The 17,454-nt window shown below is 58.4% G+C and overlaps 4 protein-coding genes across 4 annotated transcripts; 2 read left to right on the forward strand and 2 right to left on the reverse strand.

The window, feature by feature from the left end:
- The first annotated feature begins 7 nt into the window (after nucleotides 1-7).
- Nucleotides 8-4,415, forward strand: IE81DRAFT_72177 (hypothetical protein). Its single transcript, XM_025517569.1, has 2 exons — nucleotides 8-1,790; nucleotides 1,858-4,415. The coding sequence occupies exons 1-2, from the start codon at nucleotides 109-111 to the stop codon at nucleotides 4,322-4,324; spliced, it is 4,149 nt and encodes a 1,382-aa protein (XP_025370761.1). The 5' UTR covers nucleotides 8-108; the 3' UTR covers nucleotides 4,325-4,415.
- A 608-nt stretch (nucleotides 4,416-5,023) lies between these two features.
- On the reverse strand, nucleotides 5,024-8,237 carry IE81DRAFT_288463 (chaps-domain-containing protein; the record flags this gene model as incomplete). Its single annotated transcript, XM_025511764.1, has 11 exons — nucleotides 5,024-5,162; nucleotides 5,242-5,387; nucleotides 5,470-5,930; nucleotides 5,982-6,504; nucleotides 6,581-6,730; nucleotides 6,801-7,018; nucleotides 7,098-7,552; nucleotides 7,630-7,778; nucleotides 7,859-7,932; nucleotides 8,016-8,062; nucleotides 8,206-8,237. The coding sequence occupies 11 exons, from the start codon at nucleotides 8,235-8,237 to the stop codon at nucleotides 5,024-5,026; spliced, it is 2,394 nt and encodes a 797-aa protein (XP_025370762.1).
- A 1,398-nt stretch (nucleotides 8,238-9,635) lies between these two features.
- Nucleotides 9,636-12,697, forward strand: IE81DRAFT_322261 (hypothetical protein). The gene has a single exon (XM_025513576.1). It carries the CDS (start codon nucleotides 9,903-9,905, stop codon nucleotides 12,588-12,590), a length of 2,688 nt encoding a protein of 895 aa, XP_025370763.1. The 5' UTR covers nucleotides 9,636-9,902; the 3' UTR covers nucleotides 12,591-12,697.
- Nucleotides 12,690-15,419, reverse strand: IE81DRAFT_322262 (hypothetical protein). The gene has a single exon (XM_025513577.1). It carries the CDS (start codon nucleotides 15,099-15,101, stop codon nucleotides 12,900-12,902), a length of 2,202 nt encoding a protein of 733 aa, XP_025370764.1. The 5' UTR covers nucleotides 15,102-15,419; the 3' UTR covers nucleotides 12,690-12,899.
- Nucleotides 15,420-17,454: the final 2,035 nt, after the last annotated feature.

Consider the following 17,454-nt stretch of genomic DNA (forward strand, 5'->3'; position numbering starts at 1 on the left):
CCTCTCGTCCCATCCATCCCTCTCATCCTTTCGCTACCCTCAGCACGTCATCCGCCTCAGCTCTGAGACCCAATTGCTTTCCAGAACATCTCCGTTCTTGTTTTCAAAATGGCCAATATGTGGTCGCCCGCCCAGCATGGGACTGATCAAGGCGGCTATGCCAGCTTTCAGCAAGACTCAATGGCCGGCCCAACCTCGCCAGGCGCGTCCCCGTCGTCTCCTGGGCGTAGAGCGCTCAATTGGTTCAAGCGTCCATCATCCAACTCTCGCAGCAGAGAGAGGGAGGAGAAGAGAGCGACTTCGCCAAATGATCGCGCTTCTCGCACGCCCAGCCCCACCTTTGTGGTGCGCAACGTCACCAAGCAACCTGGCGGCGTGTCCATCGAAGCGCCCAATGCTCCTCCTGGTGCATACGGCTACGGCTCCAGCAGTCCTCAGAGACGCATGACGCTGGACGACTCTGATGAGGAGCGAGGTGGTCAAGGCAGCACACAGCTGCAGTACAGTCGCTCTCGTAGCAGGCCCCTCGCTGCGGGGACCAATAGTCTTGGTGTGCCACCTGGCGGTAGGGGCGGCGGAACAGGCTACGGACATGCGGGCAGCAGCAATGATGGCAGGCCCGAAGGCTGGGAGCGCGGACGCACACCCAGCGCCGATCGAGGACACTCGAGTCCGCAGCAGTACCCTGGCCAATCACGCACGAGTCCTGCCAGACCAGCCAGTCCCGGAGCGACGACGGCGGGCGCTTTCCGCGCAACCGCGCGAGTCACGAATGGACCTCAAAGCTGGTCGACGCAGCAGCAAGAGAGGGAAGCTGCGCGCGCAGCACCGCAGAGCACACGCAGCGCTCAAGGTGTCAGTCTGAGCCGGAATGGCAGCAGGAGTCCTGGAGGACCACGTGCGAACCCCGCTTTCTCGAGCAGCCCATTGAGCGGAGGCCCAGCTTCGCCGCTTGCGCCTCAAATGTCTACCGTCAATGCAGGTGCTTATGGTCGAGGTCATGCCGCGGATGATGCTCGCTTCGCACCCGGCGCATTCCATCCCATTCCGCCACACGTGGACATGAGCAACGGAGCACCTGCCGTGATTCCACTGGATGGTTTGCCGTCTCCCATCAGCATCCCGCGCTCCGCTGGACGAGACTCTGCAGCGCCCTCGCCACTGGGCACGCCTTCACCTGGTCGATCGCCCGATGGACGCTCGCCAGCCGCGGGAAGCCCAAGTCTTGGCGGCGGGGCAGGCAAGTGGATGCAAAAGATCTTTTCCAGATCTCCTCGAGCCGAGTCGCCCGCTGCTGAACAGACCTATGCGGGCTGGAGTCGGGAGCCTAGTCCGGCCATCGGTACCAACCAAGCGCCTCGCGCTCCATACGAGCAGAGTAAAGGTCGTGGATGGAGCGCTAGTCCTGCGATGGGAGACGATGAGCGAGAAGCGAGGTTGCAGCGCGAGCGCAGCCAAAGGGAAGCGGCTCGGATCGTCGATGAAGAGCGCAGAGCGGTCATCGATCGTCCCTTGCAGGGGTACGATCCGCACACGGACAAGCCATTCAGCCCAAGACAGGCGATTGCAGATCCTCTGGACCCGGATGGTGTGCGAGATGGCCGACTTGAGAGGCAAACGAGGAGCCCACCTGGTCGTAAGCCCGTGCCCAGGTTCGAGCCGAGTCAGGAACTGCCTGCGCCGGACGAGCTGCGTCGAATGAGCTTGGGCACTCGCGAAGATCTTGCACGACAGGTCGATCCTCATGATGCGCTCAGCCGACTCGAAGGAAGGCTGACGCCAGCTCAACAGTGAGTGTTGCGCGTTCTGGCGACGAATTGCTAATCGCTGATACCTTCAACTTGTGTCCGTTCTCAGAATCATCGCCGAGACACGGTCTCGACATCTGGCGAGGGAACGACAGGAGCAGCAGACCGCGTCGACACCTGTCAGGCTGACCACCCAGATGCAGCGCGGTTTCGACGTGGGCGGACCAGAATCCGGCACTCCCGCACACGGCAAACAGCCTTCTCAACCTCCAACATTGCCCTCAAAATCTCCCGCTGCCTCTCGGCGCAATCCTTCGGATGTCCCTCTAACCGTCAGTGCTGATCAAGTCGAGACGCCTGTTCGCAGAGGCTCTAAGCGTGCCAATGCACGATTCGACGATGCGCAAGCACCGGGCCCGGCGACGCGTGTTGCCCCTGCTGCTGCTGCTGCTGCTGCTGCTGTGACCCCTCAAAACCCAGCACGGGCGACAAAGCAAGGGGCAGCGCCGTCAGGCCGCAATCCTGCTGCTGCGGTGGGTCTGGCGCCTGGGCAAGGGCCTCTACCCATGGACATGACCTTGCCGCAGGCGCTTCAGGAGATGATGGTCCGGTTTTACAAGTACGAGCGGTACTCGGTGCCTCTTATCAGATCGCTAGAGACGCGTCTGCTGGACATCGAGCGAGATGCGCAGATGGCCATAAATGGCGACGCTGCGAGCGCGCACAGCAGCAGAGACCGTGAGATGGATCGCTGGGTGGGTCAAATGACTGGATTGATGAGACACGAGGTCGGGCAACTCAAGGCGGCGACCCGGGAGATCCGAGAAGGGCGAGAACTGCTTGCGCAAGTGGTCTCAAGGAGCACTGGAACGCAGCCTGGTAGCGCCTTCTTGCCGCGTGCTCAAAGCGCCGAGAGCGCTGTTATCGCAGACAGCAGCGTGAGCAGCACGACAGCTGATGCTGGTGCGCTGCCCGCCGCAGCATCTCCGCCCAAGACAAACGCCAAGCTAATCGCCGCTCACGCTCAGCCAAACGCTTCAGCGGCGCACGGAAACCGCACCAACAATATCTCTTCGGCATCTTTCAACAGTGCCATGCCGAGGGCCGATGCTGGACTCGAGCTCCCACCTGGCGCCGCTCCGGCTTTGGATAAAGATCAGGGAAAGAGCGGCCCTCGCGGTAATGCATCAAATTCCGATGACAGGCTTGCAAGGGGCCGCGAGCGCAGTACGAGCCCGAGTGGACGTCCTCGCTTTACTAGCGCTCTCGGAGAGCCGATGCAGGAAGGACGCCTATCACCAGCGGAGCGCTCGCCACAGCCCAGTGAGAGGTCTCTCGACCCTCCGCCTGCCCGCCGATTCGAGGCTGCAGATGTTGGTGCGAGCATAAGACCTGGCGCGGCCAGTCCTGCGCTTAGCGATGCGCCTTCTAACGCGAGCGCTGGCACGAGCAACACCACGCGGTCAAGAAACGCGCGAAGCATCGATGACCGACTCAAGGCTTTAGTAGCTGAGAAGAATCTTAAGAGCCCGTCTCCAAGCCAGACTTCCATCTTCCAAACTGCGGACGAGGATGGGGAGAATCTTCGTAGCTTTGAAGCCCCGCCTTCGTCTATCAGCTCAAAGATTGGCAGTGACTATCAGTTGCAAGGCCAGGATGTCGTACAAGAGCCCGAGCAAGATGTGCTCAGCGTTCAAGATACTCCCGTGGCGGCTTCGAGGGTCCAGCGACGTGGCAAGGGAGCTTCGGACACGTCGCAGGCCACATATGTGCCTGCTCGCTCAGCCGCTAAGAATGCAGCGACGACCTCTCCATCGAGACGTGCGACGCTCACCGCACCGGTACAAGCTCCTAGCTACATTGGAGGTAGAACGTCACCCACTCCCTCCTCCCACTCTGCCCACTCCAGCAATGCCAGGAGGTCGATCAGCCCGGCCAACTTTGTGCCGCCCACGTCCGGAAGTGGCATCACGACTGCTAGCAATGCTACTCAGAGTCTTCGAGCTCGCGCACAGAGCTACCTGCTCAGCACCGACGGTCCTGGTGCTGCTCCAAATTCGAGTCCGAGCAGAAGTCCCACTTCGCCAAGAACGGCTGCTAGCATCCTCACGTCCAACCCTGGTGCTGCGAATGCAGCCAACGCCCCGCCGCTCAGTCCTACGCCCTCCTCGTGGCTTTCTGGCAAGGGCAGCACCTCTCCATCCAAGTTGGGCAAGATCGACACTAGCGCGACCGTGCTATCATCCTCACCGCCCAAAGCCGTCTCGCCGACCCGAGCGCTGAGCAGCAGTCCAAAAAAGTCTCAACTGAGCCCATCCAAGGTGTCCACTTTATCGGCAAGCGCCTCTGGCCAGCAGGCTTTGCCAGTGCAGCCATTGTCGTTCAAGAAGAGTGCGAGTTCCATAGCTTCCAAGCCCGACTCGAGCTTCGTCTCGACGCGCAGCAGCGGCTCGGGCAGCGCGACGCCTGCCAATGCAACATCTAGCTCGACGCTCAGTTCCAGCACGCCTGGCAGAAAAGTCCCGAGTATGGGCAAGAGCCTCAAGGAGAGGGCTGCATTCTTTGAGGCTGCTTGAAAATTTCGCTCCGCTCCGCTTCGCTTTTCCCCTCCTCCCTGCTATTCCTGCTGCGTATAGGCCGTGAACACTGACTTCGTCTTATCGTCTCGTCTGCTCGATGCCATCATCTGCGCCTTGGTGCATCTCTCACGTCGCCGTTGGCGTTGCTGCCCTGCGCGCCGATCCGTCCTCTTGGCAGCATGCGTCTATGTAGTGCTACGTTCTCCACGATGTCCACCCAATCTTTCAATGCATTCACAGATCGATCAGCTGACCTCAGCGTCTCTCCGAATCTGAAGATTGAGTGCAACGCAGCGCTAAAGAGTATGGCACGACGTGTGTCTGGAGAACAAGCCGACGAAGCGCTTCCAAGTCACGGGTGCGTTTGAAAGCGCGAGTAGGGTGGACACGTGCAAATTGAGGGCGATCGAGGCAAGCATGGCATTGCAAGTGACCGCGAGAGGGTCCACAGCAGCGCAACATCATCGAGGTGCTCTCAATTGTTACAGCCAGCTATCCTAAAGAGCTGCGCGTAGGCCAGGTACTGGAAAGGCGTAGGAGGGCGCGATTAGCCATTAGCGCGCGCTAGACATCTGACCGGGTATGATCGCCGACTCACATTTTGCACTGGCATGCGATGAGGGGGAAGAGATGAGATGCAGGAGACCAAGTCAGCTTCATAGGCAAAGCGCAGGCGGGAAGCAAATCGCAGGCAAACTACTCACTGAGCCGCAAGATCGGCTGTGGTGGATTCATAGAGACGAGCGTGTAGGATACCTTGCTCAGACCAACTTCTCTGATAAGCCTGTACAAGCTCTTGGCCACTGCCGAGGGGTAGGCGCCTTCCATGTACCATCTGTGTGGTGCGCAAAATCGATGCGTCGGTCAACGAGGTGGCGTTGAAGTGACGCAATGCGCTTCGTTAGGACACTTACCGATGGTGGTAGGCTGTCAATCGGAGAGCCGCCCACAAGGTCCGTTCTACATCCTTCTGCTCCGAGAAGATTTCGAGCAGGCGCAGCAGCGCCTTGGCGGAGAATTTACCATCCACGCATCTCTGGAAAGCGTCCTTTGCCTCTTCCTGGAAGCGCAGAGCGGACATTTGCTCGGTAATTGAGATGCCAGGTGCTATAGCTTCGAAAGTGATGATGACCGTCACTCACCTTGTGATTCAACCTCAGCGCTAGCTCGCCCAAGATCTCCCACTCTGTACCCGTCTTGGAGTACGGCAAGCTCTGAGACCTGTAGTGTACAATCTCCGCTCTCCAGATGGTGTACACTCTCAGATCCTCGTACAACACCATGAATGCATTATCCAACCACCTTTCGCACAGCCTCTTGTTGGTGAAGGAGAATCCAGCAGAAGCGTGAGCATGTGCCGTGTCCTCGTTTTGCTGCGCTTCGCCAGAAGCCGTGTGAGCAGGTTGTCCGTTTTGTCCATTCAATGTCGATGCAGCGCCGTCGGCGTGAACAGCCGAGGCAGCAGCTGAAGAATCCGACCGAGTATGGCCGGAAAGGTGCTGTGCTTGCGCAGGCTTCTCAAGCGGTGGCGGATCCACGTGCACATGTGGCACTTGCTGAGGGGCAGCCTTTTGCTCAATCACTTCTGCGACCGATCCGTTCGCTTGCGCGTGAACTTCCGCCGACTCGTCCGCGTTCGCCTGCTTCGTTCCACTCTCGTCTTGTTCCCGCATGTAAGTTTCCAGCTCGGCCTTTTCTCGCTCGTGATCTGACTCTGTGGAGATCTTGATGGTAGGGATGGATTGGCTAGATGCTCCAGCTGCGCTATCGATTCCCAGCCTGTCCAGCTTCTCGACAACGTCATCTGCTTCTTTGGCCTGCGTTTCATCATAGGCTGGCAACGGCGGCATATCAGTCTCTCCTCCATGCTCGTCCGCGACCGCTTCAGGCTCGGATATCTGTTCAACAGATCTCTCTTCTACTGGCAGCCTTGACTCCTCTGCTTGATCCTCCTTGACTTTCTGATCTACCGGATCATCTCCTCCGGCAGTCTCAGGCTCAACGTCGTGCGCTGCTTTCTGAGCTCTGTACTCCTCCTCCATGACGAATACAGCCGACCGACATCGCAGCAATTCGTCCCATCCTATCTTGGAAGCGAGCCGGGACAAAAGCGCGTAGGCTCTTGCGAAAGTGCCCCTCAATGCTGGTGCGGGAAGCCTAAGCAGCGCTACGTCCGCCTGACATCAGTGAGAGCAGTGTGGGGGATGAGCATACATATATCACACTTCTGGCCACCTTGACGAGACTGCTCACCTCATTGTCCCTCGCGCTGTCCTCATTCAGCAGACCGCTCTCTTGGATGAATTGTTTCACTGGCAAGTGACTCCTCGCAGGGGTCGGCATCCTGTGCAGATCCCTCTCGTTGTAGGTGAACATGGGGCAGGAGTTCAAAGTAAAGAGCGCCTGTGGGAGAACGCCGATATCATCAGCACTGCTACCTTTGCCCTGAGCTTGCAGCCGAGAGATGACTCACGGATTCCCACTGTCCCAGCTCGATGTAGCACTCCGTCAACTTGGCCCACGTGACAAATTCGCTAGGCGCACAATTGACAGCCTGCTTGGCCAGCCTCGCCGCCCACTCGGGTTTGCCTTTGGATCGCAAGAAATCGACCTGGACATGCAAGAGCGCATAGCTCTGCGGTGTCTCCTTGATCGCTCTGTGCATGGTCTGCACAGCCTTTACTTCCTCGTCTGTCGTCCACCAACCAGGAGTGATCAGCCAACCATGGCTGTGCTGCGTGAGCATGTCCACAAATCGCGCCGCACTCACTTAGACCGATGTAGGCTTCAGCTACGAGAGCTGCAACTTCCGGCTCCCTCGCGTACAGCTTCTCAAAAAGGTTCACTGCCTGATCGTACCTGTTAGCATCGCCAAAGTACTTGAGGATGCCATTGGTAAGATGGTTGGAGACGACGGTAGCGACTTGGATCTCGGGTTCAGATCCTAGCTGCCAGCCCTTGAAGAAGAGGTTTTCGGCAGCTTGCAGGAAGCGATGTTCGGCATCTGGCGAACTGATGGGGTCCAGCTTCCTGTACCCCGCCAGACGATAGTTGGCGTCGTCCGCATACAGAATGGCTCGGAGGAGTGCTGAGAGGTACACTTCTTGCCAGATTTCCGGTGTAGTCTCGTGTCGTTCTCCTCGCAAGTCCACGACGTAAGCGTCCACGGAGCCAGGAATGCGGACTTCCACCCGCACATCGACCCTTGAGAAAGCATTGAAGCAGCTGTGCGGATAGAAGAGGTGCGCTTTGAATTGGTGAGAGCTCACGTATGGTCATCGAGGGACGGATCTCGCACGCACCAGTACGCCCCACTCTTCAGCTTCCAGCCGCCTTTTGCCGAGAACCACGCTTGATTCTGATCCAGCTCGTATGTCAAGCTGTTGATGTATGCAGCAAGGGCAGCAGAGCTGGACGCGTCCACTCCAGACACGTAATGATACGATCCGACCTGGAAGCGCAGGGATGACAATGATCAGCTACGAAGCCGGAAGAGGCGCTGTTGAGGAAAGGCATGCTGCTGCGACTGACATCTTTGACCGCTGCTCGTCCTGAGCTCTTGATGACGTGACAGAGATCTGGTGGACCGAGCTCTCTGAAAGAAGCTGGTGACACGAGGGGGTCAAGCATGCACAGACATGATTCAGCCATCGGTCATGCCAAGATCTCTGCGCAAGACTTTTCTCACCCAACGTCTCTGTTCTCGAAATCAGACTCTCGCCCAGCTCCACCTCTCTGGAGATTGACAGCAGCACGTGGCAAGGCGGTAGCGTGATTAGAGGGATGCAAAGCGAGGCAGAGTGCGCTTTGAGCATCTGAGCTTCATAGAGGCATTACTCGAACGAGAGCCACAGCGGCGCTCCCTTGCTTGCACTCACACGAATTCGGGCTGCGACACAAAGTCTGCCATGTCTGATTCGATATTTATCGCGTGAGCTAGACACGTCACCTATGTCCCACAAGGTCAAGGCTGGGAAAAGAATCCTTTCAGCGACTGGTGCGGCGAGCTCCAGCTCGAGAGCTCCAGCATGGGCTGCCCGACGATTAGCAGCCTGTGTATGTCGACGCCTGCAGGAGACAGCAGGCGCAGTCGCGCTGCAGCTGATTGGTCAATCTGCTCGGAGGTGGTTGGGCCGACCTTGAGGATGCTTGACGGAAAGTCTGTTCGCTGCTTCGTCGGCACGCAGGAGCGAGTCAGCCTCAGCGAAGGCTCGTAGATGCTGTTTCGAGCGGTGCGACGTAGAGACTCAGGCGGGAAGAATGGAAGCGCTCGGCGAATGTTGCGTTCCGAGATTTTGGGGGAAACGCGCCACAGTCAGAAGAGCAAGTTCCACGCAGCAAGCTGGAGGGAAGTGGTAGGGCGGGCGGGCGTGCGTGCGTGTCGTGCGCAGTGTTGCCAGTGAGTGTACAGCCCTGCTGTGGATGCCGAGAAGGTCGAGCAAGGCGGGTCGCTGATGTCTGCTGTGTGTGCTTGTTTGCGCAACCCCAGCAGCAGCGCACAAGCACGCTGCCATCGGCCATGGAGTTTGTTTGCCCAATGCGCGCATGGTGTGACAGCGGAGCGAATCCTGATCGAGCAGCAGCAGCAGCATGCAGTTCGCGGTGGGATGTATCGTACGATAGAGCGCGGCACGGCACAATGTGCTCACTTTGTGCCTGCTTGGCGCCATGCAGCAGCTAACCCGAGCACATACAACAGTGTGAGTGTGAGTCGTGAACACAGCTCGCACGTTCAAGTCGCGAGTCGCGAGTCGACGTACGAGCCATTCGGTCCAAGTGCTGGTGCGTCGGTGCATCGGCGTCATCTTGTCCAGAGTCAAGAAAGCAGCAGGCAACGCCAATTCAATGACATTGATTGGTTCTCAGCAGCGGCATTGTATACCTGCCCCCGCCAGCAGTCACACAGACGGCAGGCTACACGCGTCCAGCAGCTGTTGCACTGCCCTGGACTCTAGCTGCGCACGAGCGCGGTGTTGTTCTCAGATGTGGTCGGTATATATATAAATATACATACATGTACACATCAGCATCGTCATTATCTTCATCTTCATACGTCGCCTCGTCGAATGAATGCCCGCACGCTTCGATGGCATGGCTGATGATGCCTTTCCCCACAGCTCGACGTGGAAGCTCGCTTCATGTTGATTGTCGTTGCTGTAGGTACCCGCGGTGATTATTGCTGCACGTCTCAACACGCGCTCGATCGCGCATGTCTGGGGCAGCACCACAACGCGTACCGCGATGCATAGACTCGCTGTACAGCATGAAGCGCAGCGGTCGGTATACCTGACATACCGTACCGGTGCTTGATGGATCCGTTGATTATTGAGGAGGCCGGGAGAGGTTGAACGAAGCGGCTTCAAATCGTCGTCACACTCGTGACTCTTGACTTTCAGCAATCCCGCCAGCGGCTCGTCGCCTCCATCCGTGTCATCACTGTTCCTGCAGCAATCGTCAATCTGCGCTCATCGCAAACCCCCGTGTTCTCCACAGCGTCTGGCGTTTCCATCACCCGCACCCGCAAGTCACATGGCCCTTTGACACTTCGCATTGACCCCGCCATCTTCCTGTCACAATGCCCAGCATGGCATCTTCGTCCTCTCCCTCGGACGTGCATGCCAGCGCGACCTCTCAGCGCTTCAAGGGCGCCTTTCGTAGCATCACATCACCCATCCTATCTTGCGCCTGCTTGCCATCCTCCGCACGGCATCGCCTCGGGTTCACCGACGATCTCTCGGACGAAGAGGAGCAGCGAGGTCTGCTGGACCGTCGCAGCCAAGGCTCCTCTGCGCGCTCACAAGGAACATATGGCTCAACAGCGCAGCAGCAAAACTCTTCAGCAGACAATTTCGACGATAGCGATGCCATTTCGCTCTTGTCCAACATCAACGATAGATCGGGCAGAGGAGCTAGGAGGAAGAGACGGCAACCTCGGTTGAGGAGCTTGGTGGACTGGACGGATGGTACTGCTCAACAGCTGCTGGCGTGTGGCCTGTTCGGTCGGACAAAGGGTCAGATCGAAGAGCGCCAGAGGCTCAGGAGCGATGAAGCAGCAGCAGGAGCAGCAGCAACGAACAGAGACGGCTCGGCGCACCATCGACGCACGAGCAGCTCGGGCAGCACAGAATCGCTCGGTTCGTTGGGTGACGAAGCGGACGAGGATGCTGGCATGCTGCAAGATGCCGCCATCCGCGATATCATCCCACTCACACCTGAGCAACGAGAAGAAATGCGAATAGCTGCAGAAGAACAAATGCGAGCTGAAGAAGCTGAGATTCAGAGGCGAGAAGCTGCAGAATTTGCGGCAGAGGCTGAAGCCGAGAGCAAGCGCAAGCGAGAGGAGGAGGAGGAGCATGAGAGGATGCGAGTCGAGCAGAGGAAGAAGGAAGAGGAGGAGAGGCAAAAGCGAAAGCGGGAAGAGGAAGAGGCTGCTGCTGCCGCTGAAATCAAGAGAAAGGCTGACGAGGAAGAACGACAAACGCAGGAGCGCGAGAAGGAAGCTGCTCGGCTCGAGAAGCAAAGGCTGGAAGCAGAGGAAGCAGAAGCGAAGCGTAAAGGGGAAGAGGAGGACGAAAGGAAGCGACGTGCTGCTGCTGCTGCTGCGCGCGCTGAAGAGGAAGAGCGAGCTCGTGTCAGAGAGGAGGCGGAGAGAGCAAGGAAGGAGGGGGAGGAAAGAGAGGAGGCCGAGCGTGTCGCCATGGCCGAGGCTCAAGCTGCAGCGAAAGCCGCGGCCCTCGCAGAGCAAGAAGCCGAGGCGAGGCGTTTAGAGCTCAAAGCGGAAGCCGAAAGAAAGGAACGTGAAGCAGCTGAGAAGGCCGCTTCAGAGGCAGAGGAAGCGTCTCGCAAAGCTGCTGAAGCAGAAGCGGCAAAGCTACGAGCGCAAGAAGAGGACGAGGCACGTAAAGCGGAGGAAGCGAGAGCTGCGAAAGAGAAGCGTAGAGCCGAGAGGAGGGCGCACAAAGCTGCATTGGCTGCTATCACTGGCGGCGGCGCGAAGAGGTACAGAACTGAAGCAGAAGCAGAAGCTGCTGCTGGAGGCTTCGAGCTCGGCGGTGAGCATGAGGATGAAGGCGTGGGCTACGACGATGACGGACTGGATTCGGCTGCCACGAGCGAAGGTCCTTGGGGCCTTGCTAGTGGGCCGGAAGGCTATGGTTACGGTCCGGATCGCCAGCGACACTACGCCGAGAACGAGTGGCAATCGCAAAATCAGGACGATCAGCAGTACTCCGCAGGCCCTCAAGAGGTTGTGCATCATCATCACTACTACCACGATCCGCACGCTCAGTCGCACCAAGAGTATCAAGAGGACTCACATGATTACATCTCATCCACTCATGCTCCATCGCGCGACTATGCCGACTCTCCCTACTCACCTATGCATGCGTCGGGGGGTGTGCCAGCGCTAGACACGTCGGAAGCCGACACTACTGCACGAGCTGAGGAAGAGCCTGTCCAAGAAGAAGAGGAGGAGGATGCGGATATAGCGGGTCTTGGATTTTCCAAGAAGCGCAGACCTCGTGGGGCGAGCACGAGAAGCGGTTCCGGGCATGGTTCGGGCTCCAGAGACGGCGGAAGTGTTGGTAGCGAATCAAGAGGGTCTCAAAGTCTAAGTCGGACAAGCGGCTCAGCGCGGGGCGGTGTTGGTGTGGCAAGTCGAGGTGCTGGCAAGTACCTTGCAAGTCCTTCTTTCTCTTTCGGAACTGCGACGCATGGACAGCCTGATCGACTGGAGCCACAGAGAAGAGGTTCTGAAGCTGGGTCAGCAGAGGGCAATAGTGCCGCGAGCTCCGGAGCCAACAGAGCGACGTACAGGGACAGACCCAGACGGCACGAGAGGCAAAATAGTCGAAGCACTGCATCGAGCGGTGGAAGAGCCCGGGAAGGTCCCTTGAAACCGGCAGGGCTCTCACCTACGCCAGGCACAATGCTTAGTCCCACTTTGGGAGGGGTGCAGGAGCACGAACAGGACTCGATAGTGCATGGAGAAGACGCGGCCGACGCTGCTGCAGGAGGCTTTGATGATTTCTTCCCTTCCCCCGGCGCAGCCTCTCTCGCTCCCCGTACCCCGGCCGATCCCTCAGCAGGGAATGGCTTTTCCCCAAAGCTCGAAGCTCCTTCTTACAGGGACAGACGAGGCAAGGCTCGAACAGCGACCGGAGAGAGCGCTTCGTCATCTGGTGGATCGGCTCGTCGCGAGCGACCCGGCCGTGCGCCCACAGCTTCCCAGTCGGCCCACGAAGACGTGCCAGACGAATTTTGAGACGCTGTCAGCTCCTTTCATCTCGACGGCAAATCCTACCCATCTTTCACGAATAGTATCACGGCTTCAAAGCAAAAAAGGCATTGCAATATATTGACATTTACGAGCGAGCAACGCGAACGGATGACGTGATGTAGAGCACATGAAATGGACACGCAGAGGGCAAGCAGCCGAGAAGAGATGAGAAAAAGGGCGTCTCGGCCGCCGGCGGCCGAGACGCTGCAAGTGCGAGACTACGACAGATTTTCGAGATGGCGAGCGGTAGGCAGAAAGGAGGGGGGTAATGAAGCAGCGCACATGGGCTACATCTCACGCGAAACCTCTGAAGGAGCTAGGTGGGGCTTTGGCGCGCAGCACCGAAGTCTGAGTGTCATTAGAGACAGTGCCAGTTACAGAAGATGCTCGACCAGCGGGTCGACTCGCTGCGCTCTGACTTCTCCCCATAACTATGCCCGTGTTTGAGCTTCGTCCAGCCGCACTTCCAGGCCTGGCCGAGCCCATAGAGCTAGCAGGCCGGCTGGAGAGAGCGCCATCTGTGCTGGGGGCATCTCCCGCGCTGGGAAAGGCGTGCACGCTCAATCTCCGAGTTGCTGCGTTGTTGCTTCGTGGTGCAATGCTGGGCGTGCCGAGCGCTTTGATGCTGGATACGCTCTGCGAACCTCGTCTGTGACCCGATGCGGTATAATCTGCTTGAGGCGTGGGCTGCGCACCATTGACAGCTTGCTTCATGCTGCGAGTGGGACTGCCCGCAGGATCGTTGACGCCCCGAGCCACGCTCGCGCGATTCCCTCTAGGCACCACGCTTGGCGCTTGAAGGCTCTTTGGCTTTGCGGCTTCTGCTCGCGGGAGACCACTGATACCTACATTGCCCGCAGACGACGACTTGGACACATCTGTACCATTTGTTGCGGAGGAAATGGCCCTTGTCCGTGGCGCAGCGGGTGGGAGCTCCAGGCCAGCGCGGATGGCAGCGGCCCTATTCATGCGAGGGGCCTGGGTTGGCCCTGCGATGGAAGCAGGCCGGGCCGCCTTTGTCTTCGGCACTCCACTAATGCCCAACTCCACACCGGGATCGACCACTTTCTTGTGCTCGGTGGAGGGCTTCCTGACAGGTGCTGGGGGAAGCTCTATTCCAGCGCGAATGGCTGCCGCCCGATTCATCCTCGGAGCAGTGGTAGGCTCTGCTATAGAGGTTGGACGCTGTGCTTTTGCTTTGCGCAGGCCGCTGATACCCAGCTCGATTGAGTCATTTGACGCGGCGTTCTTTTCGGCTTCAGTCGCTTTGCGAACAGGCGGGGCAGGCAGGTCCACACCCATCCTTAAAGCAGCAGCGCGCGAGAGACGGGGTTGGCGTGTGGCAGAATGGGTAGAGGCAGGTAGCGGTCGTGCTCGAAACGCGGAGCCACTTGCTGGGCCCTTGGCAACGAGACGCGCTGCGGGATCATGCGTGCTAATGTGGCTCGAAGATGGTCTGGAGAGCTCGTCATCGACGACCTGTGCATGAGTGTCCCGCTCGTATGTGGAGTGTAGCTCCTCTTCCAATGCCAGCTCTGTTCCATCCGGAGCAAATGCTCTGCCACCTTCATCGTACTGGACATCGTCGGCGCTGAGAATAAGCGTGCTATTTTCGCGCGACATGTGTTGTACATGAGCCTGCTCGTCTGCCTCGTCTACGTCGGGTACGTCGATTGGTTCTGCCGCATCCGCAGAATCCACTCTGCTGTGGGCCGAGCTGTGATGCACACGACCCTCAGGAGGAATCGTGCTCGTGACTTCCTGTTCATCAACGTCAGTTTGGTCTCGCGCTGCGGAGGATTGAACATTTGAGTCGATGCTGGCTTCCGCTGCAAATGCATCAAGCACACCTGCCTTTGCGAATTCGGGAAAGCAAATCGCGATCTGTCGTTCTGTGGCGTGCTCTTTGGACGAGCCGTACACAGCAGCATCGCCAAATGTTCTCCTGAGACCTTCATCTGGCCCCTCATCGTCGTCGAGCTCGATCGCAGGACCTTCGACTTCGTGGTCGCGACCCATCAGCTTCGTCCAAGTGTCCGCACCGCCAGGACCTTCCAGCACAAGCACGCGAATGTCGCCTCGCGTCAATCTGTGCGCCCATGTTGATCTAGCAAAGTCTGATGGCTCGTGGAGCAGGAAGGCATCCAAAAAGTCGCCATCCGTATCCGCTAGCCAACGCTCCGTTCGCTCTGCGATACAGCGCAGACCAGCTGAAGCAGCTCTGTTGAGGATCGCAGTGCGGTGGACCTTTGCCGCGCTTTTGAGCAGAATGGCTAACACACGCCCTTCTAGCGGAGGTGCAACCGAAGAGGCGGGGGAGACTCTGCTGCGCAAAGAGTGACGAGGTGAGGGAGTCAAGGCTGAGTGCGACGCGCTGGGTGCGAGTCGAAATGGGCTGCTGGGAACGCTGTTATTCGGCGATGAGCGATGCTGTGCTAGTGCGGTCTGGGGGGAAGGGAAGGGCACAATGGGTGTCGCTTTGCTTGGAGTCAGCATGGTGCGCATACACTCGCTTGTGATGAAGGTCTGGCTTAGCCGCTTGTCGAGTCACAAGTGCTTGTGGGTGTGACTTGGATCTTCGTGTTCGTTGAAGGGAGAGATGGGGGCGCTTCGCAGATGATGAGCTAGAGGTTGAGGTGAGAGCTGTGACAAACGCATCGATGAGTGCTATTCGAGACCTGGATGGCGCCCACGCCGTGCCGAGTCCGCCCTGACGACTTGTGGTCTGCGGATGGCGGATGAGCCAAGGGTCGTGCACCTCTATATAAGCCGCGGTCGAAGCTTGATGAATGTCATGAGCGCCATCCGCAAATGATGATGTGCGCGGAGCGACAAAGGTACGCGCTGTCATGCTGCTGCCCGCTCGCTGCATGCTGCTGCACTACGCGCTGCCCCGCAATCAGCTAGCTGCTGCTGTATTTTGACGGCGGCGCCGCGCGGCGGCGGCGGTGAGCACGGAGGCTCGAGCGCGACATTGCAATCACGCGTTCGAGGAATACTCTCGAAGGCGTTGCTTGCATCTCTGATAACTTGCTCCGATCCCCCTACGAGTAGTTGCACGCTTCCCCAACAGCTACAGTCGTGGATCTCGTCCATCCACACGGAAAGCTGGCTTTGTGTTTGTAGCTCTTCATAAGCTTCACCCAGCGTTGATGGCTGTCCGCGACGGTTGTAGTCACGAGCGGAACAGCTCGAGCTTTGCTACATCCTGACGTTCGCTATCCCAGCACGAACGCAATCCTGAACGTCCTGCTCTCAAGTCTTGCTCCGCTGTGCAGCCAGAGGCGACCACGTACCTCTGTCCTCGCATACCCCTGCCTGCGTGATACCAACCGACGAGTCTGGATGACAACCTCCCTCTCGCAGAGCAACTCGTGTCGTAGGAAGAGGATGGACGAGATCGCGGTGAATGCTTGGTGCACTCCGCGCAGCATACAGCCGACCTTTCCTACCTGGCGGCCAGCTCAAAGTGGAACGAAAGTCGCCCGACAGCTATCAGTCAACAAAACGCATTAGCGCCAGTCGCGTCGCGCCGACCTCCTACACCTCCCCATCTGGCTCTGACTGGGGTGATTTATGGGCAAAAAACGTGCAGGTCGAAGACATCATGCAATATGCTCGCACATTCAACGAGGGCGAAGCCGCTCAGAACGAAGCTCGGGTAATAGTGCATCCATTTGTCGAGCCAGCATCGCTGGGCCTCTTTTCACAACACTGAAACCTGGGCTTCCTTTCACAACACTGAGAGCATCTTGGGCTATGAGAGCTCCGCGCAGGCGCGGCTTGTGGAGGTCATCGATCGCCACGCTCCTCCGCAAAGCCTGTCAGCGACTTTTGGAGCGATGGTGACAGCAGGGCAACTTGGTGTTTCCCCGGTGCCGGAGTTACTTCAGCTCAGCTAGGCAAATTTGCGCGCCACGAACGAGAGCAAGGGCCGGCAAGCGACCCAATTTGGATCTTCGCTTCAAGTTTGGGGCTGCAGGGTCGGAGCTGAGAATGTCGCAGCTCTCACGAAGCGCGCTAGTCGAGGCCTGCCATCCCTCGCCCCCGCAAAAGGCACTCTAGCTCGTTGCTGTGTCCCAAAGGCCGATGTGAAAGCCGGCCTTGCCGCGGGTCTACCATCTATTGGTTGAGCATACAGTGGTAGTGGCTCGACCTGGGAGAGAGCGCTGGACCACTTCGCAACAGACTGGCCTTCAGCCTTCTCTTGAAATAGGTGATTGCGGCGCAAGACTCTCGTGTCGGATCGACCCACCGCCAAGCAAGCTGCGGACGTGAACGAGGGAGGGCCAATTGTGCGCTCGGCGGGGCTCGGCGGGAGACCAACGCTCATGTATTCGTACCCGAAAAAGGACAACGATACATTGATACTCACGTGTCCCTGCATGCGTCTCATTCGTCACCACGTCGCGAGAGCACACCACCTCGTCACGGCTGGCTCTTCGTACTTCGCGGCTCCGAACGAATCTGGCAAGCAGTGGCTTAGGTGTCTTACACGAGTATATTAGTCCCTCCGGGCCACTCCACTCACTGGCGACCTGCTCGGAGAAACACGCGCAGTGTGAGCAGCGAAAAGGGTCTCGATGCCGCCAAAACGTTGGGCCGCAGACGGGCTCACTGCATGCATCCGGATGCTTGACACTCAGCACTCTTACGCAAAGTCCCGACTAGCCAGTACCGGTACTTGGTGTTCGAGGCTTACCGGTACATCCGACTCCTGACCTCGAGAATTGGCAGGAACGGTTCAAGGAGGAACGTGCAACCGATTCAGCGTGACCAGCAAGAGAGGCATCAGCTCGTAGAAGAGTCTGTGGTGCGAGGCCTCAGGAGTGAAAACATATGCGACAAG

Source organism: Ceraceosorus guamensis (assembly GCF_003144195.1).
Source record: "Ceraceosorus guamensis strain MCA 4658 unplaced genomic scaffold IE81scaffold_18, whole genome shotgun sequence".
In the NCBI taxonomy this organism is placed as follows: Eukaryota; Fungi; Basidiomycota; class Exobasidiomycetes; order Ceraceosorales; family Ceraceosoraceae; genus Ceraceosorus; species Ceraceosorus guamensis.

Coding starts and splice junctions, on each gene's coding strand:
- IE81DRAFT_72177 (XM_025517569.1), top strand. CDS start 109: ATGGCCAATATGTGGTCGCCCGCCCAGCATGGGACTGATCAAGGCGGC. Junction 1,791..1,857: donor AGGCTGACGCCAGCTCAACA/GTGAGTGTTGCG, acceptor GTCCGTTCTCAG/AATCATCGCCGAGACACGGT.
- IE81DRAFT_322262 (XM_025513577.1), bottom strand. CDS start 15,101: ATGCTGACTCCAAGCAAAGCGACACCCATTGTGCCCTTCCCTTCCCCC.
- IE81DRAFT_322261 (XM_025513576.1), top strand. CDS start 9,903: ATGCCCAGCATGGCATCTTCGTCCTCTCCCTCGGACGTGCATGCCAGC.